This window comes from Gobio gobio, assembly GCF_949357685.1.
Source record: "Gobio gobio genome assembly, chromosome: 24".
Taxonomy (NCBI): Eukaryota; Metazoa; Chordata; class Actinopteri; order Cypriniformes; family Gobionidae; genus Gobio; species Gobio gobio.
This window is the reverse complement of record NC_137120.1, coordinates 24154568-24179162: the sequence shown is the minus strand read 5'-3', so window position 1 is coordinate 24179162 and position 24595 is coordinate 24154568. Positions and strand designations below refer to the sequence as shown.

The 24595-nt window shown below is 37.9% G+C and overlaps 1 protein-coding gene across 2 annotated transcripts in view; it reads left to right on the top strand.

Moving 5' to 3' along the window:
* Positions 1-5843: 5843 nt before the first annotated feature.
* Positions 5844-24595, top strand: part of grip2b (glutamate receptor interacting protein 2b) — a 293833-nt gene continuing 275081 nt past the window's right edge. For both annotated transcript variants that reach the window (XM_079807131.1, XM_079807130.1), the window contains exon 1: positions 5844-6148. In XM_079807131.1, the coding sequence (XP_079663257.1) occupies positions 6094-6148 (55 nt within the window). In that variant the 5' untranslated portion in view covers positions 5844-6093. The remainder of the gene's footprint in view (positions 6149-24595) is intronic.

Here is a 24595-nt window from a genome sequence, read left to right as displayed (position 1 = left end):
TGGAACACCGCTTGTTCAGATTTATGGCTTTGAATTTCTCTTATTGAGTACATAAACATTTCATATAAAAATTGAAAATAGTATTTTTGTGCATTTTTCAGCTGCTCAACCTTTTTTTTTTTTTAAGTTTACTTTTTAAAACTTTTTTTCACTTCAGCAATAATCTGTCGAGTGTCTTTAAAAAGAGACCAAACTTAAGTCTTGCTCCAAAGCAATTTTAAGATTTATGACCGTTTATTTCATTTTCTGGTCTATGCTCAAAAAGTGAATAAATGGATTAGAACTACTGCATAAATATAATTTAGTACCACAAATCACCTAAAAATATAAAATATTCAATAAAAAAACCATTATGGATCTAAAATATAGTACATTAATTTAATTTGGAATAAATAAATCTTTTTGGTGTTAAACTACTGTCAGAATTTAATAAAAAACATGCAGTGAAAAATTAGCGCTGAAAAGGCATGGACAGGGATATTTTTAACTTATTGCATATGCATTTGTAGGAGTTTCCCTTTCAGATGCAAAATTTATGGGAGGAGAGTTTTTAAATTAACCATGCAAGGTGATTTACTAAGGTTTACGCTAGTTAATTTACTGGTATTTGCATCATTAGTTACCTCCCAAAAAAGCATGTCTTTAAGCAGATGCTAATTTGTGCTGCTCTTGGTAGATTGTGTAGGTCATTATGGAAATTATCGATGTTCTTTTAATTTGTGCGTTGTCAGTAGATCACGCACAGAACTTTACACTCCCACCGGCACTTTTAAGGGATTGCGCTCTTAAGGCCTTTTCCCACCTTTTCAAAAAAATGTTTAGCCTTGTGACTAAACAAAGGGCGCCAATGTGAGTGTGCACACCGAAGCGCAAAAAGTCAGGCGTAAAAGCGTCATTTAAAAAAAAAAAAGCACATTTGGTTAGTTTTTTTTTGTTTTGACTCGGTGCGTTAAAAACTGGCTGACCAATGAGATCTGTGATTTGGTTCACGTGCCTGGAGCTACTTATGTTAAAGTAAAACACGGCTTGGTGGCGCTCAATCACAAAACGGTCTTGCCGAGCACACATTGATACGACAAAGAGGAAGTAAGTAGACAAAGAAGAAGATGAGCTGATAATGCTGCCAGCCAGTTAGCAAAAAGTGTGTGAATGGTTTTGGCAAGCACGTAAATATCATAGACAGTAAAAGAAATGGACACAGCGACCCCATAGGCTTCGACTGGGAAAAGTGAAGTCAGTTAGAAGCACTCACTTCCTGATGGCTTAGCGTACTGTGCAGCCTCAGACTGAGCTTGACAACGTAGATGTGACGTGAGCAACCTGTCTGACAGTTGTAAGTCTTCTAGTAGTTGTGCAAAGTGAAATCTGAATCACGTTGTTGAAATATTTTGTCCTGTTGCTTTTGGCTCTCTATGGGCTTCTCCCCATGCTTCTCCCTTGACTTTATCGGACTTTATGCCTCCACGTCCCCCTCATTGCCTCATAGACAGTAAAAGATTGCCTGCAAGCTTCTCCTCCTGTCTATCCACCTTTTTCCTGGTGAGCGAATTTACCCATGATTCATAGCGGGTTTGAACCGGAAGTCGGTTGTCCTTTTGGTTCGAAGCTTGTGTACGTTTGATAGCTTGTAGCTTTGCTATCTTGTTTGCTGTAAAAGCCGGTGTGTCTCCATGGATGAAGTACAAATGGACAAAAAACGAAGGTGGATACACACCATGGATGTTTTAACAAGTCGTGACGACAGTACTGCAACAGTCCCTCATCCATCCCGTCTGATGGAGTGGCTAGATGACATGAAGCAATGGCCATTTATAAACACCTAAATCGGAATAAAAATGCCCAAACCGAATGAAATTGTAATCGGTTTGAAATGAAATCGCGCGCGCCTCCACAACTGAAGAGCGCGCGCTGCGCTCACATCAGGGCATGCTAATGTTGACAAGAGAGGAAAGTAAATTTTTCTGAGGTATTAAACTTTTTATTTCGTAACAAGTTTTGAACATAATGTTGGAATAATGACACAAACAAAGCCTGGCTACACCATCTCATCTTGACAGCGTTTGTCCTAGGCTTCACTGCGCCTGACAGAAGAATTTTACATTTTACGAGGTGATTCTTACACTTTACAACAAATAATAAATAGCTTTTATAAATCTGTATAAGTCCTGGTGGCCGTTGAGAGTTGCCATGGCAAGGGGAACATTCAAGCTGCTGGAGAGGACGTGTCGACATTTCTCTCTGTTTCTCGTAAGTTATATAAAATAGTACCTTACTGCATGTCCGCCCACAGAAAAATAAATAAATATAAAAAAATACCAACACAGAACTATTGAACTTATTCTAATCAAAGTAATGTTGCCTTCTCTGTCGATATCATGGTACGCTAGTAGAGGTTAGCCGCTGAACAGGAAACACAATACCGGAAAGCGGAAGTAGTTCAGCACCCATGGGTTGCTGGAGAAACGGGCGAATATGGTAATTTCTCTACTATGCGACAGGGAGTCGAGTGGTTATGACGCAATCGTTAGCCTATTTTTACAAAAACGGTTTCTACTGGGCGATAGTGTAAGATACAAGGTAATGGAGCCTTTTATACGTAGTCATGTTTCTTTAGAAATAAACAATGGACAAATGGAGTTTTTAAACGCCTCAGATGTAAAGTTATTCGCTGTCAAAGTGATGCCAAAATGAATGGGAGTCAATGGGATGCTAAACAGCAGGTGATGGCTTGGTTAGCAATGGCTGCCCCTATGGAAGATATGCTTTCTGGTTGCTGGATTACCCCATAGATATCCATAATAAAGGCTAGATGTCTTACGGCGGAGTCTCTAACGTCATCACCGGCGGCCATCTTGTCACAGGCAGGGCTCTGTGGTACCTGATGATCTGCATGAACACAAATACTCTTATCTCACTGAAATCTTGACGGATTTACAAATGGTTTGGTTTCTTACAAACGTTATTAACGTGGCTATAATTATGGATGCTTGAACAAATTATGAATCATTTTTCATAAGTATGCAGTGTCATAACTACATCTCTGACGTTTATAACAAACCAAACAGTTTGAAAATCGGTAGAAAAGTGCAAGCACCCATGAAAACAATGTTACGAGTGAGCGAGCTGCCTGTGACAAGATGGCCGCCAGGTGCGGACGTTGACCTCCATTGGCCAGCAGCGCGTACGAGACATCTAGACTTTATTATGGATATCTATGGATGATCCCCTTGGTAAATACTGTCTCTCTTCTTCTTTTTCTTCTGTGTGACTAGCGAGTGTCAGAAGCGTAAGGTGGTGCAGCACCACCTTGTGTACCGGGAGCGCCATCTACTGAATTTGCACATTCACTCTGCACATCGCCAGTGAAAATCGCTTGGGTGTGAACATAGATGCACCAAAAAACGTCTCGAAAAATGCTGGCGATAATCGTCCAAGTGTGCACAGGCCTTTATGCTAATTTGCCCTGTTTAATAAATCTGGCCCATGATATCAGTACTTACCATTTACTTGATCAATATGTTTTTTTTATGCTCCGCCTCTGAAATGATTTCACTTTTAGGATGACATCACAAATTCCTTTTGTTTTTAACCCTGTTCCTTTAAAAGGGATAGTTCACCCTAAAATGAAAATTATGTCATTAATTACTCACCCTCATGTCGTTCCAAACCCGTAAGACTTTCGTTCTTCTTCGGAACACAAATTAAGATCTTTTTGATGAAATCTGAGACGCTTTGCCACTTCATAAAGTTCATAAAGAGATAGTAAAACTAATTCATATGAATTAAGTGGTTTAGTCCAAAAAATCTGGAGAGACTCGAATGCTTTATATTGAATTCAGGCTCCATTCAGGTATATATTGTCTGTCTGTGTTTTCCCAATAGCGTTGTTAGCCAACTGGTCGCAAGTTCCATCATTACCAGTTCAACTTTGCCGAAACCACAGTTCCAACGAACATTCGCAAACAGCGTTGCAAAGTTGTGTGATTGGAACTACAGCTAGCTAGTTAATTTCTCCAATGAATCATCATACCGTGGTAGTTAAGAAGCGAGTTTCGTTGTTGTATGGAAAACACACCCCAGCTCTGTTCTAGGTAGTTAAAATACAATCTTATTTTCCTTTTTTTCCATCAGGTAATATCTTGTGGAAATACTTCTGATTACATAATACTCCACCTGATCTCATGAGAAAATGTAACTATTTTTTGGTGGAAAGTGAGCAGATAGTTCATACGAATTAGCCATCAATTTGCCAAAGCGTAAAAGAGTTATGAATTGCCATATGAGTGTTGGAATGAAATTGGTTGTGAACAGCATTTCATGTTCACTTAAAACCATATTTCAAAATGCAATACCTGGAGCACCATTAAACAACTAAACTATGAGTAAAACCGTTGGCATCACCGGCATAATCTGTCAAGTAAACATGCCGTCTAAACATCCAGCGTGAACGTTCTATGGCAGTTGTTTCCATTACTGTCAGATGAAATTATCCCTCGGTTACAGATTTGGCGGAGTTGCCCAAGGGTTCAGGAGATCAACACAGAGGCCCGCCTACCCTCCCTCCAGTTATGAGTTTGCATCTGTGATGGTGAAAAACCTCCATATGTGTGCCAGCCTCTAACTAGCGCAAGCGAAGTGTCACTTAGAATAACGTGTTGATATTGTTCTGAGAAATGTGTATTTTCACAGACAGGTTTACACATCAGCTTAGTGCTTGCGCTTCGCAGTTCTGACAAGTTCCTTACTCGTATTACAATACAAAGCCAAAATCACTCATCTTCAGTAAGTTTCATCATCGTTTTCCAATGTACAGTTCTCATTTTTCTTATAAATTATTTTAGAATGTTCCAATGACCCTTGCTGACTGATATTATATAATTTTTAACCCCGTATTCAGTGTTTTTTTTTTATTTAAAGTTGCTGCTTTAAATGAAGTACAATCAACTTGGTTGTTTAAGTAATTTCAACTTAAATTACATTAACCTGACTTAAAAAATTTACTTGAATTTTTTATAACTTATAAAAAAAGTTGAAAATTGCTTAACTTATTTTTGACGAGTAAAAGTAATGTAAAAACGTAATTTTGTACAGTAATTTTTTACATTGTGACATTATTAAAAATGTTGCACTTTTTACTTCCTATTCACATATGTAATTATTTGAATAAATATTTAATGATTAAAATCAACTTAAAAAATAAATTCAATAATTAATAATAATTAATAAATAGTTTTTTTTTTTAAATAGTGAAACATTTTGAATTGTGACTAGCGCTCTGTAGAGAAGTTTGTCCGTTTAGGGCTACTGTAGAAACATGGCACCGCAAAATGGCGATTTCACTGTAAGGGGACCAGCGGTGAATGTAGATGGCTCATTCTAAGGTAATAAAAACATAACGCTTCATTATGTAAGGTCTTTATACACCACTAAAAACATAGTTGTGTATATTATATTGCATTTCTGTCAATAGATCCTCATAAATATTACACACTGCACCTTTAAGTTTGGATAGAGCATTTTCACAACTATTCTGAAAAAGGATTGTTGCATAATAAAACTGTATGCTATTTTATTATTTAAGAAAAACTTGTGTTTAAGAAAAATGTTCTCATAAATTCAAAAAGTATTGTTTAAAATCTCCAATTATCGTTCTGCTAAATAAAATGTAGCCATGGTAATATAATGTTTTTGGGCGTTCCATGGTAATCTTTGAAAAATAACCCATGGTATATGAATAAGTTGATCATTCTATTGAGTATTGAATGGCAGCATCTGTCCTTCTCAGAGTCTGTCTGTCAGAAGGTAAGGGTTAATCCGTTCGCTGTGGCATATTGCGCGGATCTGAGAGTGTGCCGGCGGTCCACGCGTTCACACACTTTGGAGAGGCGGTGACACTCCGTGAGTCATTTGCGCTCCGGTCTCAGGAGTGACAGCTGATGCCCGCTCATGGACCACTGCATGAACACCACAGGATCTGTCCACGATACACCTGATCTCCGACACATCCTCGGCGTGTTCCCTAACCACGATCATAACAAACGAGCGTCCGTTTCTGCTTCTCTCCGCATAACGCATTACTCTTAGTTATTTGCCATGCCAAGCTGGAGGAGAAACCTGACTTTTTGCCTGCAGAGAATGCACGACGAAGGTAAGTGAACTGATTCCACACTTATGAATCGAGTTTGGTGCGTAGTAGCCTACTCCTCATCGGTTCTAATGTTAGATGCGCATGAAGCTGGTGTGTGCCTAGACATCAGCTCTGTGAATGCTGTGTTGCTCTGAACCCACCTGTTAATGAAGTGGCATGTGTTTTCCCTGGCTTTGTATCTATAATGACATTATGTTTCAAGCAAATTGTGTAGTGCCCCAGGACATAGCCTTGAGGTTCTCCTCGATGAATGTTGGGCAATTCCTATTGTGCAGTACTTTTTCATGTCTTAATATAATGTGTAAACAATACAATTATAATGTTTTAAGATGGAAATCACATTTTTCTTCTAAAACACTATCAGAATGAAATGAATATGGTGTGAATTTTAAATAATTTCACTTATTTGATTTAAAGGCACAATCTGAAGATATTTAAGAAACCACTAGAACAGTGTTATATATTTTGTTGACTTGTGTACATATTATCCCAAATGTTACCAAGGATTTTTAATTCCAGAGAAATAAGCAATTTTAACCAGGACACGGAGCGTGTCCATGTGTTGCCTATCAATGACATCATACCCTCCTTACCCTCGATTTACGGTTTTATTTTGTAGAAACCATGGAAACACCAAAGACGCTTTAATATATTCTATGTTTTATTAGACAGGTGAGCAACTGTGTGGATACATTCATTGACAGAAAACTAATAATTTTTAAATACCTCAACACAGTTAGTCTTATTGTTTAAATCTAATTTTCTTGATTTACCGCGAGGACCACGTTTTACCATGCCTAATATCGAACTAGCTTACTGCAGTGTGCTACAAGTGTCTCCATAGTAGCCGTAGAGCAAACGCACAGAGTAGCATTATAACAAAACTTTCAACACACTCAAATGTATCTAATATGATAAAACAGAGTGTAAAAAGCGGAAGCGGTCGTCTGTGGCATAATAAAAGCTCTGCGAAATCAAGGCGTCATCAAGCTAAGCCTTTGTTTTGAATAAGTGACCTCTAGCGGCGTAAAATTACATATTGTGGCTTTAAGTGGATATTGCCATTTTTGACATGTCCACAAGATGCAACGTTTAACATTAAAAACTGGCATTTTATTCTGAAATATCAAATCAAAATATTTCTTGGATATATTTCAAAAAAACATTTATTATACACAAAAAATAAACCTTTTTAAAGATTTACGCAACTGAGTTCATAGTAAAATTCTATCAAACTGAATTGAATAATCCTTGCTTATTTTCATTGAATAATTGAACACTCCTTAATCACTTATTCAATTAAATGATGTGAAGATTATTCAATTCATTTTGATGGAATTTTACTATTCAATTTTGTAAATCTTAAAAAAGGCTTATTTTTTGAGTGTAGTTGCAGAATATATTTTTATATGATAATTAATGTATACTTTATACTACCTTTATAATATAATTTATAATTAATAATATTCACCCCTGGTGAAAATAAATATGTCATAATCCTTAAAGCTGAAGCATCCAATCTTGTTTCTAAACATGACATTCAGAACATGTTTCTAAAGTCTTTTGTTTACCGTTTTTAAATAAATGCTGCCTTACAACACAAGATTTAATTATAAATTACAGAGTTACCAGGTATTGCATAACAGGAATGACCCCCTTGGTCCTCAGCCTTGAGGTATTCCTGAACTCAAAACTATAATGATGTGATGTCTAAGGCAACATTAGTCGTGCCCCAGTACATTGCCTTGAGGCACTCCTCAGCATCTTGATCAGTTGAAGTTGAACAACTGAAGTTGAACAACTGAATGTTCATTGCCCAGGGGAGAGATTTTGAGTCACGTAACTTGCCTCAACTCTCTTTATCTCGTCTGCGTAGAAGATCTGATGCGTTATTCTTGCAGAGAGGTGATAATGTCCGAGATGTTGTGTGAAGCCATTGCATTACAGATGCTTTTATAACTGAAGTTGATCACAATCAGTAAATGCCTTAAATGTTTAAGTACAATCAACTTAATGGGGTAGTTCACCCAAAAATGAAAATTAATCCATGATTAATCCATGATCTAGCCATCCGTATATGACATTCTTCTTTCAGACGAATACAATCTGAGTTATATTTAACAATAACGGGCAGTCGTGGCCTAATGGTTAGAGAGTCGGACTTGTAACCGGAAGGTTGCGGGTTCGAGTCTCAGGTCCGACAGGAATTGTCGTTGGTGGGAGTGAATAACCAGTGCCCTCCTCCACCCTGAGGGAACCCTTGAGAGACCCTTGAGCAAGGCACCGAACCCCCAACTGCTATGGCTGCCCACTGCTCTGTGTGTGTGTTCACTACTGTGTGTGTGCACTTGGATGGGTTAAATGCAGAGCGCAAATTCCAAGAATGGGTCACCATACTTGGCCACACGTCACTTCACTTTCACTTTCAATTGTCCAGGCTCTATCCAAGCAAAATTTGAAGCCAAAAAAGGGCATCCATCCATTATAAAAGTAATCCACACGGCTCCGGGGGGTTAATAAAGTTCTTCTGAATTAAATCGATGGGTTTTTGCCAACTTCTGGTGGACCGCCTTCCGTATTCAAATTACGCAGAAAGTGTAACGCCTCTCACAGTTCAAAATGCTTATGCTACATCCGACATCATTGTCGCGGCAGTTATGCTTTTCCGTAAGTTGAATACGGAAGGCGATCCACTTGAAGCTAGATATTTTACTTTATAATTTTTCTTACAAAAACCCATCGATTCCCTCAGAAGTCCTTTATTAACCCCCCGGAGCCGTGTGGAGCCTTTTATAATGGATGGATGCACTTTTCTGGCTTCAAATTTTGGGCTGCCATTCACTGCGATTATAAAGCTTGGATTAGCCAGGACATGTTTTAATATAACTCCTATTCTATTCGTCTGAAAAAAGAATGCCATATACATCTAGGAGGGCTTGAGGTAGAGGTCTGCATTCCCGCGGAATAATATTCAATATTCGATCAGTTTTCTTGCGGCGTGGGAGTAAATTTCCAAATCAAAGACTGGACAAGTTGTGGCCGGTAACTCTGGTGTAGGCTACTTTGGATGGGAGCGGACGAAATCCTTTGACACCAGCATATCCGCGCTTGAACTTGAAGTGAACAAAACTTTCTGTAAGGTGGCGTTCACACAATTCCCAGTTCCCTGCCCTGAACCTGGCAATATGTTCTTTGCATCCCATCCACGAGAGCACCTTCAGAGAGAACATTCAGCCTAGGATTTTGGAGGAGAGACGTTTGGTAATGAAACGTCAGTTAGCGACATTTTGTTCTTGCATGGATGTTAAAAATATTTCATTTTGCAGTAGCTATAGCAAGTAAGCCGCCAGTTTTCATTTATTTGTATTTTTGGCTTATAATTTTGAGTAACAGATTTTTATTTGATTTAGTCTATATTTCTCTGAGACATTTTTACGGTGTTGACACTATCATGATAAGACAAAAATAACAAATACAATTATTGTATATAGCCAACATTTTATATTTGTTATCCCAGTCACTCTCTTTCTTTAGGGGAAATTTAAATCTGGAAATAAGGACTAAATGATTGAGAAGAAAATAAAGCGGTACACGGGTGAACACAAGAGTCAATTTTAAGCGGGAGCGGGTGGGTGCGGAATAGAACCTAGCGGAGCAGGACAAAAAAAACTGATAAACATATCCATATTTAAAACATTATAAAGTAAAAACAGTCCGCGCAGACCTCTACTTGAGGGTGAGTAAATCATGGGGTAATTTTTTATTTTTGGGTGAATTATCCCTTTAAATTACATGAAACTGACTAAAAAAAAATTGTTGAATCTTGACCTTATTTTGAAGTTGATTAAAAATGTTGCACTTTTTACTTCCAGTTCACACTTGTAATTATTTGAATAAATATTTAATGATATTGATAATGTAATTTTTTTTAAATAATTTCATTTTTTAATATAAATTCAATATTCAATTTCGCAATTTTTTTTAAAAACTGTATTTATTCATAATGTGTAATGAAATTTTGAATCTACATGCCGCCACTTAACATGTGCAATAATTTGATATGCCGTTTTAAAAAAGCCTTTTTATTGTGACATTTTTAATGCATGTTGTAGCACTTTTTATTTATTTTTATATAATATGTTCTATTTTTAGGTTAATATATTATACAGATAATTTTTTGCACAGTAGTATATAGAGATGTATTATGGGCCAGTGCAACGGAATTTCGTTCATATGTGCATTCTGTATGTACAGTTGAATGACAAATAAAAGCTAACTAACTAATTAACTATTTTATTAAAAATAGTGAATTAAAATAGAAAAAAAGTGATTGGTTTATATAATTTATTTGTTGTAAATAAAAAAAAGTTATTGGCCAATAAACAGTTGGTCATCTCTGATCAAAATGTTGAAACACTCGAAAAAACAAGGAGAAATTTAGTTTTTTGTTTTTCTATCTCTCATTCAGGAGCTAATCCTCTTATCAGAATTTGAATTCCAAGACTCGAGATCCCATTAATCATAAGAGCCAAGTTAAATTAGAATAGCGAGGATGAATTTGTAGTTTGACGACAAAGTATGTGTGTGTGTATGTGTGCATTCGGAGGAAGTTGTTGCACTGATAGAGCATTGCCTGATCATATCTGGTGGCTGCAGCAGGATATCTGGACAGAATCCCGCGCTTAGCTCCAGCAGAATTGATCGTAGCTGCTTGACTGCTCAAGACCTCGGTTCTGCGCCAGGTTTTTGTCCATTTGCTTTCTAAATTCTTACCAATTGTGATGAACCTTCCTGTTAGGTTTTTTGTGTGTGTGTGTGTTGCATCAATGAGGCCCTGTATGCCATGGTATTTGAAATGGCACTTCAGAAATATTTCCTCTGTGTTGTGTCTCAAAGTGGGATGAGGTCAGAGAGCAGAATGCTCATTTGCTCTCTACTATAGAGCCGTCATCTTCCTCCTCCTATTTTTAGCAAGCTCTGGAATCACATGTATGTTAAATATCAAAGGGTTGTGCCCTGTTGCTGAAGTCCAGTCATAGCAAACATTGTTTGACAAACCACAGAAAAACTGTCTCAACCTTTTGAAGCAACTGGTTTTTAATGGCTTGTTTTGAAAATGTGATTATGAAGGCAGTCATATAAGGTTATATATATCTGTCAGAATGCATATGTTTTCTTTTGAACACTGCAAGGCTCATATATGAAACATGAGCAGAACAAATATCCAGTGTTGGGCTAATGCATTACAAGTAACTTGAGTTATGTAATCAGATTACTTTTGTAATAACTAACTAGTAAAGTAACACATTACTTTTAAATTTACAAGAATATATCTGTTAATTTTTCAAATAAGTAATGCAAGCTACTTTGTTTTCCCATGTGTTGACTGATCTCTCCTGTCCCCATGTTTAGAGAAATCTGCAGTACGAGAGTAACATGATGGTTACTGTAGTTCTAGACTAAATGTGAGCAGGCATTCACTCATCTCACTGGCACAAAAACAGATTCAGTATTCCTTAAAATGAATAAAACAGTGAAATGCAAAATCAGAATATTACAAAAACTGCAATAATTAATTGAATTACACAAATACACTCACCTAAAGGATTATTAGGAACACCATACTAATACTGTGTTTGACCCCCTTTCGCCTTCAGAACTGCCTTAATTCTACGTGGCATTGATTCAACAAGGTGCTGAAAGCATTCTTTAGAAATGTTGGCCCATATTGATAGGATAGCATCTTGCAGTTGATGGAGATTTGTGGGATGCACATCTAGGGCACGAAGCTCCCGTTCCACCACATCCCAAAGATGCTCTATTGGGTTGAGATCTGGTGACTGTGGGGGCCATTTTAGTACAGTGAACTCATTGTCATGTTCAAGAAACCAATTTGAAATGATTCGAGCTTTGTGACATGGTGCATTATCCTGCTGGAAGTAGCCATCAGAGGATGGGGACATGGTGGTCATAAAGGGATGGACATGGTCAGAAACAATGCTCAGGTAGGCCGTGGCATTTAAACGATGCCCAATTGGCACTAAGGGGCCTAAAGTGTGCCAAGAAAACATCCCCCACACCATTACACCACCACCACTAGCCTGCACAGTGGTAACAAGGCATGATGGATCCATGTTCTCATTCTGTTGACGCCAAATTCTGACTCTACCATCTGAATGTCTCAACAGAAATCGAGACTCATCAGACCGGGCAACATTTTTCCAGTCTTCAACTGTCCAATTTTGGTGAGCTTGTGCAACTTGTAGCCTCTTTTTCCTATTTGTAGTGGAGATGAGTGGTACCCGGTGGGGTCTTCTGCTGTTGTAGCCCATCCGCCTCAAGGTTGTGCGTGTTGTGGCTTCACAAATGCTTTGCTGCATACCTCGGTTGTAACGAGTGGTTATTTCAGTCAAAGTTGCTCTTCTATCAGCTTGAATCATTCGGCCCATTCTCCTCTGACCTCTAGCATCAACAAGGCATTTTCGCCCACAGGACTGCCGCATACTGGATGTTTTTCCCTTTTCACACCATTCTTTGTATACCCTAGAAATGGTTGTGCGTGAAAATCCCAGTAACTGAGCAGAATGTGAAATACTCAGACCGGCCCGTCTGGCACCAACAACCATGCCACGCTTAAAATTGCTTAAATCATCTTTCTTTCCCATTCTGACATTCAGTTTGGAGTTCAGGAGATTGTCTTGACCAGGACCACACCCCTAAATGCATTGAAGCAACTGCCATGTGATTGGTTGATTAGATAATTGCATTAATGAGAAATTGTACAGGTGTTCCTAATAATCCTTTAGGTGAGTGTATACTTTATGTATTTAATCTCACTTTATTAACCAATGTCTTTGCTGCTGACCTTCAATAATCAAATTCAACCATACAAATAAGCAGAAACTATTCTTCTACAGTCCAGAATGGCAGCACAGCTGAGCTGTGTTTTTTTGAGCTGCGTCCTCTACTGTACAGGTGTGAATTTGCATTTCCTTCAGCCTGAGGCTTAATTATTTCACTTTCGGGGCCCTATTATACACCCGGCCCAATGTGGTGCCAGGTACGACGCAAGTTAGTTTCAGCCCTAAGCAGTTATTATTTTCACGTCCAGTGCACCAACGACTGCACCATTGACCAAAAATTCAACAAAAACCTGGTCTAAAGTTAATAGCGCAGTATTTTTTGTTATTTAAAGGGCGCGTTATTAATATGCGCAATTTTTTTTTTTTCAAATAGGTGGTGCTTAAGGTAAAGACACACCAAACCGAAGCCAAAGAACTAGTACTGATGAAAGCCGACTGTGTTGTCGCCTCACGTTGCCTGCGTCCGGTAAAGGAGATAACTGTATATTTAAGCAGATATACTCATCTATATTCATTCAAAAAGGGAAAGCGAAAGACTGCAGGTATACAAACCATAAACAAAGCTGCGCTTGCTTACTGTTTTGAATATCAATCACTCTGATCGTGTTCTTTATTTCACTCCGCTCATGTTATTATGAAAATATTCACGCAGTGTTGTCCTGGTAAGATGACGTAACATTTTTACAGACTTTTACAGTCTTTTCAGGTACTCACTTTCAACACTTTTTAGGAAAGGTCTTAAATTTACCTTCATAAAACCTGCAGAAACCCTGCTTTCATTGGCCAAGGACCGCCCAAGAGGACGTTTGACTGACATGTAAAGCAGCCAATCAAAGTTCATTTTGTTTTGCGTCATGTTTAGGGGTGTGAAAATGCAACATCGATGTCCCTATAGAGTGTAAAATGTTTGGATGTATTTTAAACAGTCTATGCCACAAGCTTTACATGCTTGACATACTTTTGAAAATCCAAAATTTAGTTGACCCTGATAAGCGCTCATTTTCACAGTTATAAACACGATGGCGTTCTTCTTCAATTAAGGGGTTTGCCGTCACGTCCGTTTCATTTCCAGATGGACCGTTAAATAAGTGTTTCCAGTTGTGTGTGCCATATGCATCAGACGTTCAGCCAGTGGCCAGTGTGTGTGACGTCTAAAGCCGTGGTCACACTAGACTTTGAGCATGGGAAATTTCTTCGCACACTGCAGTGGTCGTGATATGATTTCACTCTCTGAAGCGTCTTTTTTATAAACATGAATTCAACATATAACGAATATTACTTAACTCAAACTGTAAAAAATGTAAAAAAACCCCTCAACTTTACTGCAAAAATATTCTTATAATTCAGCCAAGAGGTCACGGCGTTATAAATTGATCTTCTACTGGTCACACATCGTCACGTGATGCAAATTCGCAGCTCAAAATGCAAAACGTTTTTCGCATGCGTTTGAATGGAAGTCAATGGAACGGAAAGTGCAGTGTGACCGCCCCTTGAGGCTGAGGACCTAATGGGTGGAGCTTGACCTAGTCATGTTTAGGGAAAGGGTTATTGGGTAGGGTTAGCGTGTGGTGGACCTTCAAGTTCCACCCATTAAGTCCAGAGACAGGGGAGCAAGACATCCAGCTTCGGCTCTGCAGTCAGCAGCATATATCTGCAAAACTGTTGATCTCTGTGTTAATATGGCTCCATGTGAATCAAATGAGCCATTTGAGGTCGAAAGTATCAAAGACTGAGGCCATCAACTCACTACAAATCCCAAACTCCACTCAAGTTCATTTAAGTTCTCCATTTTTCAGTGTTTCCCATCTATTTTCAGAAGCGATCATGATAACGTGTCCAATTTGCATAATCTACTTTGGTGCCACACTTTACAAATCCCTCTGGCTAACATATCGCTCCTCACAATTCACTGATTTTACAAACGACACAAGTGGCATCAGGCCTTCATCACATTAGCGTCTGTGCTCAACCTGAAAACGTGTACGTCCCCTCGCAGGTCCTCAGCTGCAATACACATTCCTCGCATAATTCGCCCTCTGCGTAAATCTGATCTCATGCCACGGCCCGACATCCTCTCAAGCGCTTCATTATACATACTGTATATTCAGAGCTCTCTGGGATGAGCAGAAGCGGTAATGAAGAGATGTGTCGCACACTATCTTATGAATGAAGATTAGGACTAAATGCAATGAGCGATAGCGTGATAAAACACTCCCCAAAGACGCTTTTATCACGTACGGAAGAGTTGTGAACGTCTCATAACACGTCTTCTGTAATAATGTAAGTGGTTAGTAGCTACAAGCAGAAAGAAAAACTGAAGGGATACTTAACCCTCATTCTTGATCTTTGTTTATAATTTATATAATAAATATAATATCATATCATATCATATCATATCAATCATATATCATATCATATCATATCATATAGTCTGAGGATGCTCATCCATAAAGCTCTTGGGTTTTTCTTGATTCAAATATTTTATGTGGTTCACATAATCAGTTTGGCTGAACTAATAAATGTTTATGGATCATTTTCTTTTCATGGGTGTAATTTCTCATATTCATTTAATGGAATGAAATCTCTTAATGCATGTAAGCAACTGAATTGAATTTTTACTTCAACTTAACACTGATTATCTCTTCATCACGGCCTGTTAGTGGGTGGGATATATTAGGCAGCAAGTAAACATTTTGTCCTCAAAGTTGATGTGTTAGAAGCAGGAAAAATGGGCAAGCGTTAGAATTTGAGTGAGTTTGACAAGAGCCAAATCGTGATGGATAGACGACTGGGTTAGAGCATCTCCAAAACTGCAGCTCTTGTGGGGTGTTCCCGGTCTGCAGTGGTCAGTATCTATCAAAAGTGGTCCAAGGAAGAAATAGTGGTGAACCAGCGACAGGCTCATGGGCTGCCAAGGCTCATTGATACACGTAGGGAGCGAAGGCTGGCCCGTGTGGTCTGATCAAACAGACGAGCTACTGTATTTTAAATTGCTCAAGAAGTTAATGCTGGTTCTGATAGAAAGGTGTCAGAATACACTGTGCATCACAGTTTGTTGCGTATATGGGACTGCATAGCTGCAGACCAGTCAGGGTGCCCATGCTGACCCCTTTCCACCGCCGAAAGCGCCAACAGTGGGCACGTGAGCATCAGAACTGGACCACGGAGCAATGGATGAAGGTGGCCTGGTCTGATGAATCACGTTTTCTTTTACATCACATGGATGGCCGTGTGCGTCGCTTACCTCTGGAACACATGGCACCAGGATACACAATGGGAAGAAGGCAAGCCGGCGGAGGCAGTGTGATGCTTTGGGCAATGTTCTGCTGGGAAACCTTGGGTCCTGCCATCCATGTGGATGTTACTTTGACATGAGCCACCTTCCTAAGCATTGTTGCAGACCATGTACACCATTTCATGGAAACGGTATTCCCTGGTGGCTGTGGCCTCTTTCAGCAGGATAATGCGCCCGGCCACAAAGCAAAAATGGTTCAGGAATGATTTGAGGAGCACAACAACGAGTTTGAGGTGTTGACTTGGCCTCCAAATTCCCCAGATCTCAATCCAATCGAGCATCTGTGGGATGTGCTGGACAAACAAGTCCGATCCATGAAAGCCCCACCTTGCAACTTACAGGACTTAAAGGATCTGCTGCTTACATCTTTGTGCCAGATACCACAGCACACCTTCAGCGGTCTAGTGGAGTCCCTGCCTCGACGGGTCAGGGCTGTTTTGGCAGCAAAAGTGGGACCAACACAATATTAGCAATATTAGGATTAGGATCGGTGTATATACACTCCAAACAAGCTGTTGGGTTAAATTTTTTCATACATTTTTTAAATCAACCGAGCATTTTTTAGAGTGTACTGTACACACACACACACACACACACACACACACACACACACACACACACACACACACACACACACACACACACACACACACACACACACACACACACACACACACACACACACACACACACACACACACACACACACACACACACACACACACACACACACACACACACACATATATAATTTTTTTTTTATATATATATATTTTTATATATTATATTTTTACCCCATGTATCCTTCTAAATCCTGCATGACTTTCCCATTAAGCACAAAAGGTAATTTTTTTCTAAAAGAATTTTCTAAAAACTTTTTTTAAGACTTTCAAGGTTCAAAATGATTAACAAAGACAATATAAAGTATAATAATCATAGACCACATGCCTTGCGCTATACTTGCGCTAAGTCTTTTGAAGCTATACAGAATAAAATATCATTTATATAAAATCTTGAAATCTGTATTTTTCAATAAATCATTTGCAGGCACAAAACTGAATGATTCATTAACAAATCCAATTTACTCACTGAATCAATGATCCGGTTACAGAAGTTACTATCTCACTGAATTAAATTCAGATCATTTCCTATTTTTCTCTTCCATGAAAGAAGGGCTTTTGGAACAACATAAGGGTTAGTAAATGATCTGAATATTCATTTTTTGGCTGAACTAAGCTTTTATTTTTGGACCCTGAATGATAATTATGTTATATTAGTAATTTTTTCATGAAGGTGGAATAGCCTGACCTTTTTTTCTCTGATTATTTTTTTCATAATTACCATATTCACATTGATGCTGGCCAGATTCGCCCTTATCATGGGTTTGTTTCAGCATGTGGCAAAGTGCTTAATTAATTTGCTTGGCTGGTTTTTCCTGAGCCCGACATTTTGCCAGATTGTCCCACAGGCTTGTGTGCTTATCAAGCATATAACAGTCGGGATCATCAAACAAATATGATTCACAACCATTAATGTCGCTTTCTTTTGTCATATGTTCATACTTATTTCCATTTTAGAGCATCATGGGATGGGAGGAGTAGGTGGGCGGGATATATATTTGACTCCAACCTCAAAACAGACTGTGTTGAATGCGGTTTTCTGTGACGCCGCGTTAAGTGACATGCATGCAAGCAGCATTAGCTAATCTTCATCTAGGTCACTCATTGGAATTGTGGGTAATGTGATTTGATGACTCACCCAAGCAGAAAAAACAGCTTCGTTTTCAATCCGTTATGCCATTGTGAAGTATAACATATCAACGCTGGGGATTTTCCTGTCAGGATTGTGCCTGTTTCTTTCCCATGAGTGGTTTGGTGTTGTACTGTCAGTGTTTTGTGACAGTGAATGTTGCTCACCATGACTCACGCCGCTCGAACTCGACATTGTGATGAGCGACACCGATGGCTGATCTACAGTGCCTTCATACACACACTATCTGGCTTGCTTGGTTTTGCGCAGTAAAGCCTGCTGGGGCCTGATTGCCCTGAGAGGCAGTGGCCTGTAAACGCAGACGACCACAGGAAGGGCAGCTCCCGTGAAAGACAGTTCGCCGTTCATCACTTAGTCAGAGCTGTGGGCTTCACTAGTTCACAAACATACGCCGGTGCTCTTTTGCTGTGACATCTGCAGAGTTTTATGATGAGTTGCAGCATTTAACCTTTAAATCGTTCTCACTGAGGATTTGTTGCTTGTATTGTGTTCAGAAACGAAATGGGGTTTTTTTTCTGTTTTTTGTAAACGAGAATAACATCTTTCTTGACCCAACTGCACATTTATTGGTTTATTTTGTTGAAGCCATGCAGAAAAACACCATTTCCTAAACGTAGGGTTGAGGTAAGCATATAGCCAGATTAGCGCCTGCTGTCGTAACTACACCAGATAGGCTACGCTTCAAAAAAACATTTCCCTGTTGAAACAGCATATGCTGGTTAGGTATGTTTTGAAGCATGGCAGCTGGTTTGAGCTGGTCCTTAGCTGGTCATGAGCTGGTTTAAGATGGTCAAGTGCTGGTCCTAAACTGGTCCTAAGAAACTAGCTCCAGGTCAGGACCATCTTAAACCAGCTCATGACCAACTAAGGACCAGCATAAACCAGCTAAAATGCTTCAAAACATACCTAACCCGCATATGCTGTTTTTACAACAGGGTTCAGTGTTTCATTATATTAGTAGAGTGCACAATTCCCTTTGTGGAAAGTCTTAAATTCATGAAATTAATTATTTGTCCTTAACTTTAAAGGGTTAGTTCACCCCAAAAATGAAAATTCTGGTAACACTTAAGGTTCATTAGGTAACATCAGTTAACTACATCAGTTAACATGAACTAATAATGAACTGCACTTATAAAGCATTTATTTTTTCTTTGTTAATGTTAATTTCGACATTTACTAATGCATTATTAAAATCTTGTTAACATTAGTTAATGCACTGTGGACTAACATGAACAAACCATGAACAGCTGTATTTGTATTTAGTAACGTTAACAAAGATTAACTAATGCTAAACAGAGGTGTTGTTCATGGTTATTTCATGTTAACTAATGCATTAACTATTGTTAACTAATACAACCTTATCGTAAAGTGTTACCAAAATTCTGTATCAATTAACCAGCTACCAAAATGTTCTAACTAAGAATGTTTTGCTAACATTCCCATTGTTCTCTGCATAATTTTTTTTCTCTTGATGTTACGAATATGAATTGAGAAATCAAACTTTCCTTGGGCTTTTGGCCATATTTTGCCGAAAACCAGGACACTCTGCCCGGCAATGAGATACTCAAATGATACTTGAAGTTTACTCAAAGATTTCTTATTAATTTCAATACATTTAAAGTATGCACCCTTTGTATGGATAGAAAATTGTTATATTAGGGCCAGGACAGGACTTGAAAACAGGACATGTCCTGGGAAAACAGGACGTTTGGTCACCCTACTTTTTGCCTATAAGAGGTCATCATACTATAAGAATATCCTGTAAGTTTCAGAAATGAAAACTTCCTCCTTAATCCAAAAAACGCTTTTATTGTAACCAAGACCAGATAGGTGAAAGACCGCCTCTGCAGAAGAAAATCAATGCCTACTGCATCATTGCATATTTGGCCCTGCCCACTGGAGTGTTAGTGAGATGACAAGGAGAGAGGAGCGATACAGGATCACTGGACTAAATCTTAGATTACCTTCCAAGGATCCTAATGCTAGAAATGTGTTTATTTATTTTCAACAATGTGAATGTCTCAGTTGAGCATTATTTGATTGTTCAGTACATTTCACTGTGAATCTTTGGTAAATCAGTCGCAGGCTTTGCAAAAAGACTTTTACGTTATGGACTCGACAGTAATGCCACAACATGTAAGTAACCGTGTTAATCCACTTTAAAGTGAACTAATCCTTTAACTCCACAACCAGGGCTAGGCTAACTGCCTTTGAGATCAATAAGAATACTAACGGCTCTCTTCAGGTATTATAAACCTAACCAGATGTGACACCATAGAGCAACAAGTAATATTTTTTACTGAGTTTAGTAAGCAACTTCAGCCATGCTAACTGACATTTTGCTAATGTCAACCACCCTCTCCAAAACCTTGCTCCCCATGTCATGAAACTCAATGTCAACAACTCTGGTTGGCTGGCTTTCTAATTTGGCTAAAAAAAATGCTGTTTTGGCTGTTTACAGGATCCAGTGCTGTCAGGTATGATTTCTCAAGACACCACTATTTCAGTAATATCTGTCAGGTAGTAGTAGGCTACATTCTGATGATATTATATACTGGACAATTTTTTTTATGGCCTTATGTTATGTATGCTTGCTAATCTCAGTGGAGGAAAAGGCGTCAGGAAATATAATTAATGTTACCTTTATCACATTAGTTTGAGTTCCATCTCATTCTCCTTGCCTTGAAGCCAAAAGTTAAAGTACAAGTAGCACAGCTTTCCCGACTCTCACTCTTCAACACCGCCCCCCCCACACACACACACACAAATCATTTGCAGTTACACAATCTTTAATTACTAGAAACAGTTCGATAGTCAACACAGATACTAACGCTTGACACTTCCTATGGCTCAATACATTTGCCCTCAGTTCATTTATCTCTAGAGATAAAGTGTCTGCAATGACCAAAACCAATGTTAGGCACAGACAATAAATGCCTCCAAAACTAAATTTATGGACAAGCTATATCTCCTCTAACTTCCACTCGCTGTATCGCTCTTTATCTTTCCTGCATTGGTCTATCTATTGAGTCTATACTTATTCAGCTTGGTTATTACCAACAACCTCCACATTTTTGGAAAACTTCACCCAGTTTTAGCTTTACTGTGACTCTCTGATTCAATGTTATGCCACGTAACTTTTTGCATTGTAAAAAAGTAATCACAGCTAATATTTGGAACAACAGCATTATTTCTTGTGTGATGATCCTTGAATTGATTAGCTAGGTTACATCTTTCTGCCAGTAGGTGGCGACAAATGACTGAGAATCATTGAATAATTTGTTGATTCATTCAAACAATCTTTGAATGATTCTTGAACTGATTTGTTTTGAAAACACTGATTCATGTATGAAGCTTGATTTGAGATCAATCATTCACTAAACTGATCGATTCGTTCAAAAATGCTGATTCATTCAAGAATGAAATGTGTGGCTCAGAGATGCTGTGGCTTCGTTGGGAACTATTTTTGTTGGTGGACCAAAACTTACAGCGTAACTGCCTACATTGTGTCTAAAATGTAAGTTACTCAGTAATGTAGGCAACTTATTGAACTGTTGTGTAAAACAATGTTACTTTTTGGCATTAAGCAAAACGTTTGGCTACTTTTAAAAATGCTTCTGTTGCAGTTTATAGTTTTTTTTGCTGTTGCCATCTTCCCATCTCCCACACTCTGCCATGCTATTTTAGTTTTGTTCAAGTAATTAATAAATGAAGTTGAAAGCTATCATTCACCAAGGGTTTGCCATGCTATTTATGAGGGTTTAAGTAAAGGATGAAGATAAAGTGGATGCTATAAATGAACACACTCAATCAGGAAGCAAATTGTGTAATTGTGTTAACTAGGAGATGCAAAGAGGACAGACTGGACAGAAGTTTTCAGTGACACAATGACAGGATGCCAATTGTTACTGCATAGGTCATGGCAGAATAGTTTGGTTCTTTATTTATTCAGGCCATTATGGATAAACTGTAGCATATGTAAAAAATACAAAAAATGAAATTATACAGGCTGATATTGTATATGCATGTATTTAACTTTTAAATGCATGAATGTTTCACCAATCAATATTACATATTCTGGTCTTTATATCTAACCCGGATGGATCGCTACCTGTTTGCAATAATATACAACTCTCCTGATATTAAAGTAACAATTACAGAAGAATAAAATAAAGCATATTTTGTACCTTTTGGAGCTTGGAAGGGTTCAGTTTTAGCAGATGTTTTATACCATCATCACTGTCCTCATCAGAGCTCATTTCCCAGTACTGGCTCATATTCACCATTCCAAACATATTCTCAAAACTATAATTTTCATCTTTCAATCAATATTTTGATCTCTGACAGCTTCTTCACCAGATCAACCATTGTGTGACAGTGACACTAATATTTGATTGCGTTCAGTACTTGCTCTGCAGTAAATTGCTGAGACACTTCAAGTTTTGCTGATAATACTTCCTATTCTTCTGTTTTCTGCCTGCGGTAACTATGAGTGAAACGTCACTTGTGTATTAGACATTGCCACCTTGTGGAATAAAGGTGAATTGCACTTATTCGGTCATCAAAGATTCAATTATTGTTGTGCAGAAAAAAATATACTTATACTGTTACACACCTCGGGTCGTTAGTGACCCTAGACAATTTTTACAGAAAATGAATAGGAAAACAGGCATTCTTTTATAAATATTATTACTATTTTCTTGTTTAATTGTTTATAATGAATTGATTGAGGAATACTAAGAAGGTTGATGTCTAACTTTAAAAAATGAATCAGGAGGAGGATAGTGAATGACGTCCCGGGTCACTAAAGACCCGAGATATGCATGCGAGTTAAATACATCAGTTTTGTTTACATCTTATTAACATAGATAAAAATTGTTTTATATCTTTTTCAACATTAGTCTTTTTAAATTAACTTGAACGTTAGCAAAACGTCTTAGAAGAACATATTTTTGTTTGCTGGGAAAAAGACAACCATGAGTTGTGGCTTAAATAACACCAATATTTTTCTTATTCTGAAAAAGGAGGCAGATGGCCATTAAGCAGGACAAAACTACATGACTATGTCTTTAGCAGTTAGCAGTGTTTTTAGTTTTGCTAAAGCTTGTGACTATGATGGCTAATTGCATCTTTATTGCAGTCATTTGGTCTCAAAACGTTTTTTCAGTCTGTAAACAGATGTTTTATGTAACGTATTATTGTTAGCATTGTCTGTTAGCCTATAAACAGGCTTTTAATAAGCTGATTTGCTTCTGTTGACTTGAATTGAATTGGTCAATCAAGAGCTTGAAGACCATTGTACAATCACTAAGAAATTTTGCTGATTGGATACACACTGTCTGACTATAAAATCCCCAATGAAATCATTTGACAAAATACAAATTAGTTTTGGTGTATTTTCTTTTGAAACAGGAACTTTTTTAATTAAGGCAGTGTTAGTGATTCCACCACACATTTGTATAGGTTACTTTTAGGGTTGCAAAGTTTCCAGAAACTTTCCAGAATTTTTGGAAACTTTTCTGGATTTTGTGGAAACTTGTGGAAAGTTCCTGGAAAATTACCTGAAATTTTCAGTTAACTTTTTTTTTTAAAATACACTAGAATATTTACAGCCTTAAATCTAACAAAATTGACTAAAACCCACAAAACTTTGGTTTTTAAGAGGCATGTTTCTGTGAACCTGATTCAAATTGCTGGAAATCTCTGTTTTCAATGCAGTAGTTTGCATTTTTCTTTCATTATTGTTCCTTTTTGCTGTTTACTTCCTACATAATGATCGTTATTCAGCGTAATTCTGCCTTTCTAGATGACTTGCTTTGTGGCTCCAAGATACAATATCAAGAAGGGGAACCACAATGCACTCTGTCATTCTGGCTGCAGGGGTCTGTCGCTTTGAGTTTAAGGTCTGTGTGTCATTTAAAAGAACATCCTATTCTCATCTCTTCAGCACAGACCTTCAGTTTTCATATAGTCAAAGTCTTACACCTGCCCCTCAAACGCTGTTTACTGTGTAAGTCATCTTTTATTACATATTGCTCAAAGTTACCTAATGTTTCAGATGTTCAAACTAGTACAATCCCCTAGCAAAATGCCACAATATACAGTATACTAGTTTAATATATACCAAAATATATAAGCAAAATCATTTAAATTAAATTAACATTTATTTTGCATTACTGAAAAGTACATCACTAAAATATTTAAAAACAAATTGTGCTTTAATAATTGGCAAGACTTGGAAAATGTTGGTTTTGACACAATACAGGGATATCAGTTTATTCGGCATTATGGCACCATTCATACACAATATAGAATGGTATTTATACGATAATTCAAGATACCTCAAGAATTACCTTTAAATGACTATAGTACTACCATAGTAGATGTCCAAAAACACTATGGTACCTTGTCGAAAACACCCCACAATACTATCATGGTAGATATCCAAAAAGTATGGTAATACCATGGTACATTTAAAAGAAAAAAAATAGTACATGTACAAAAATCTAGTGTAAACCC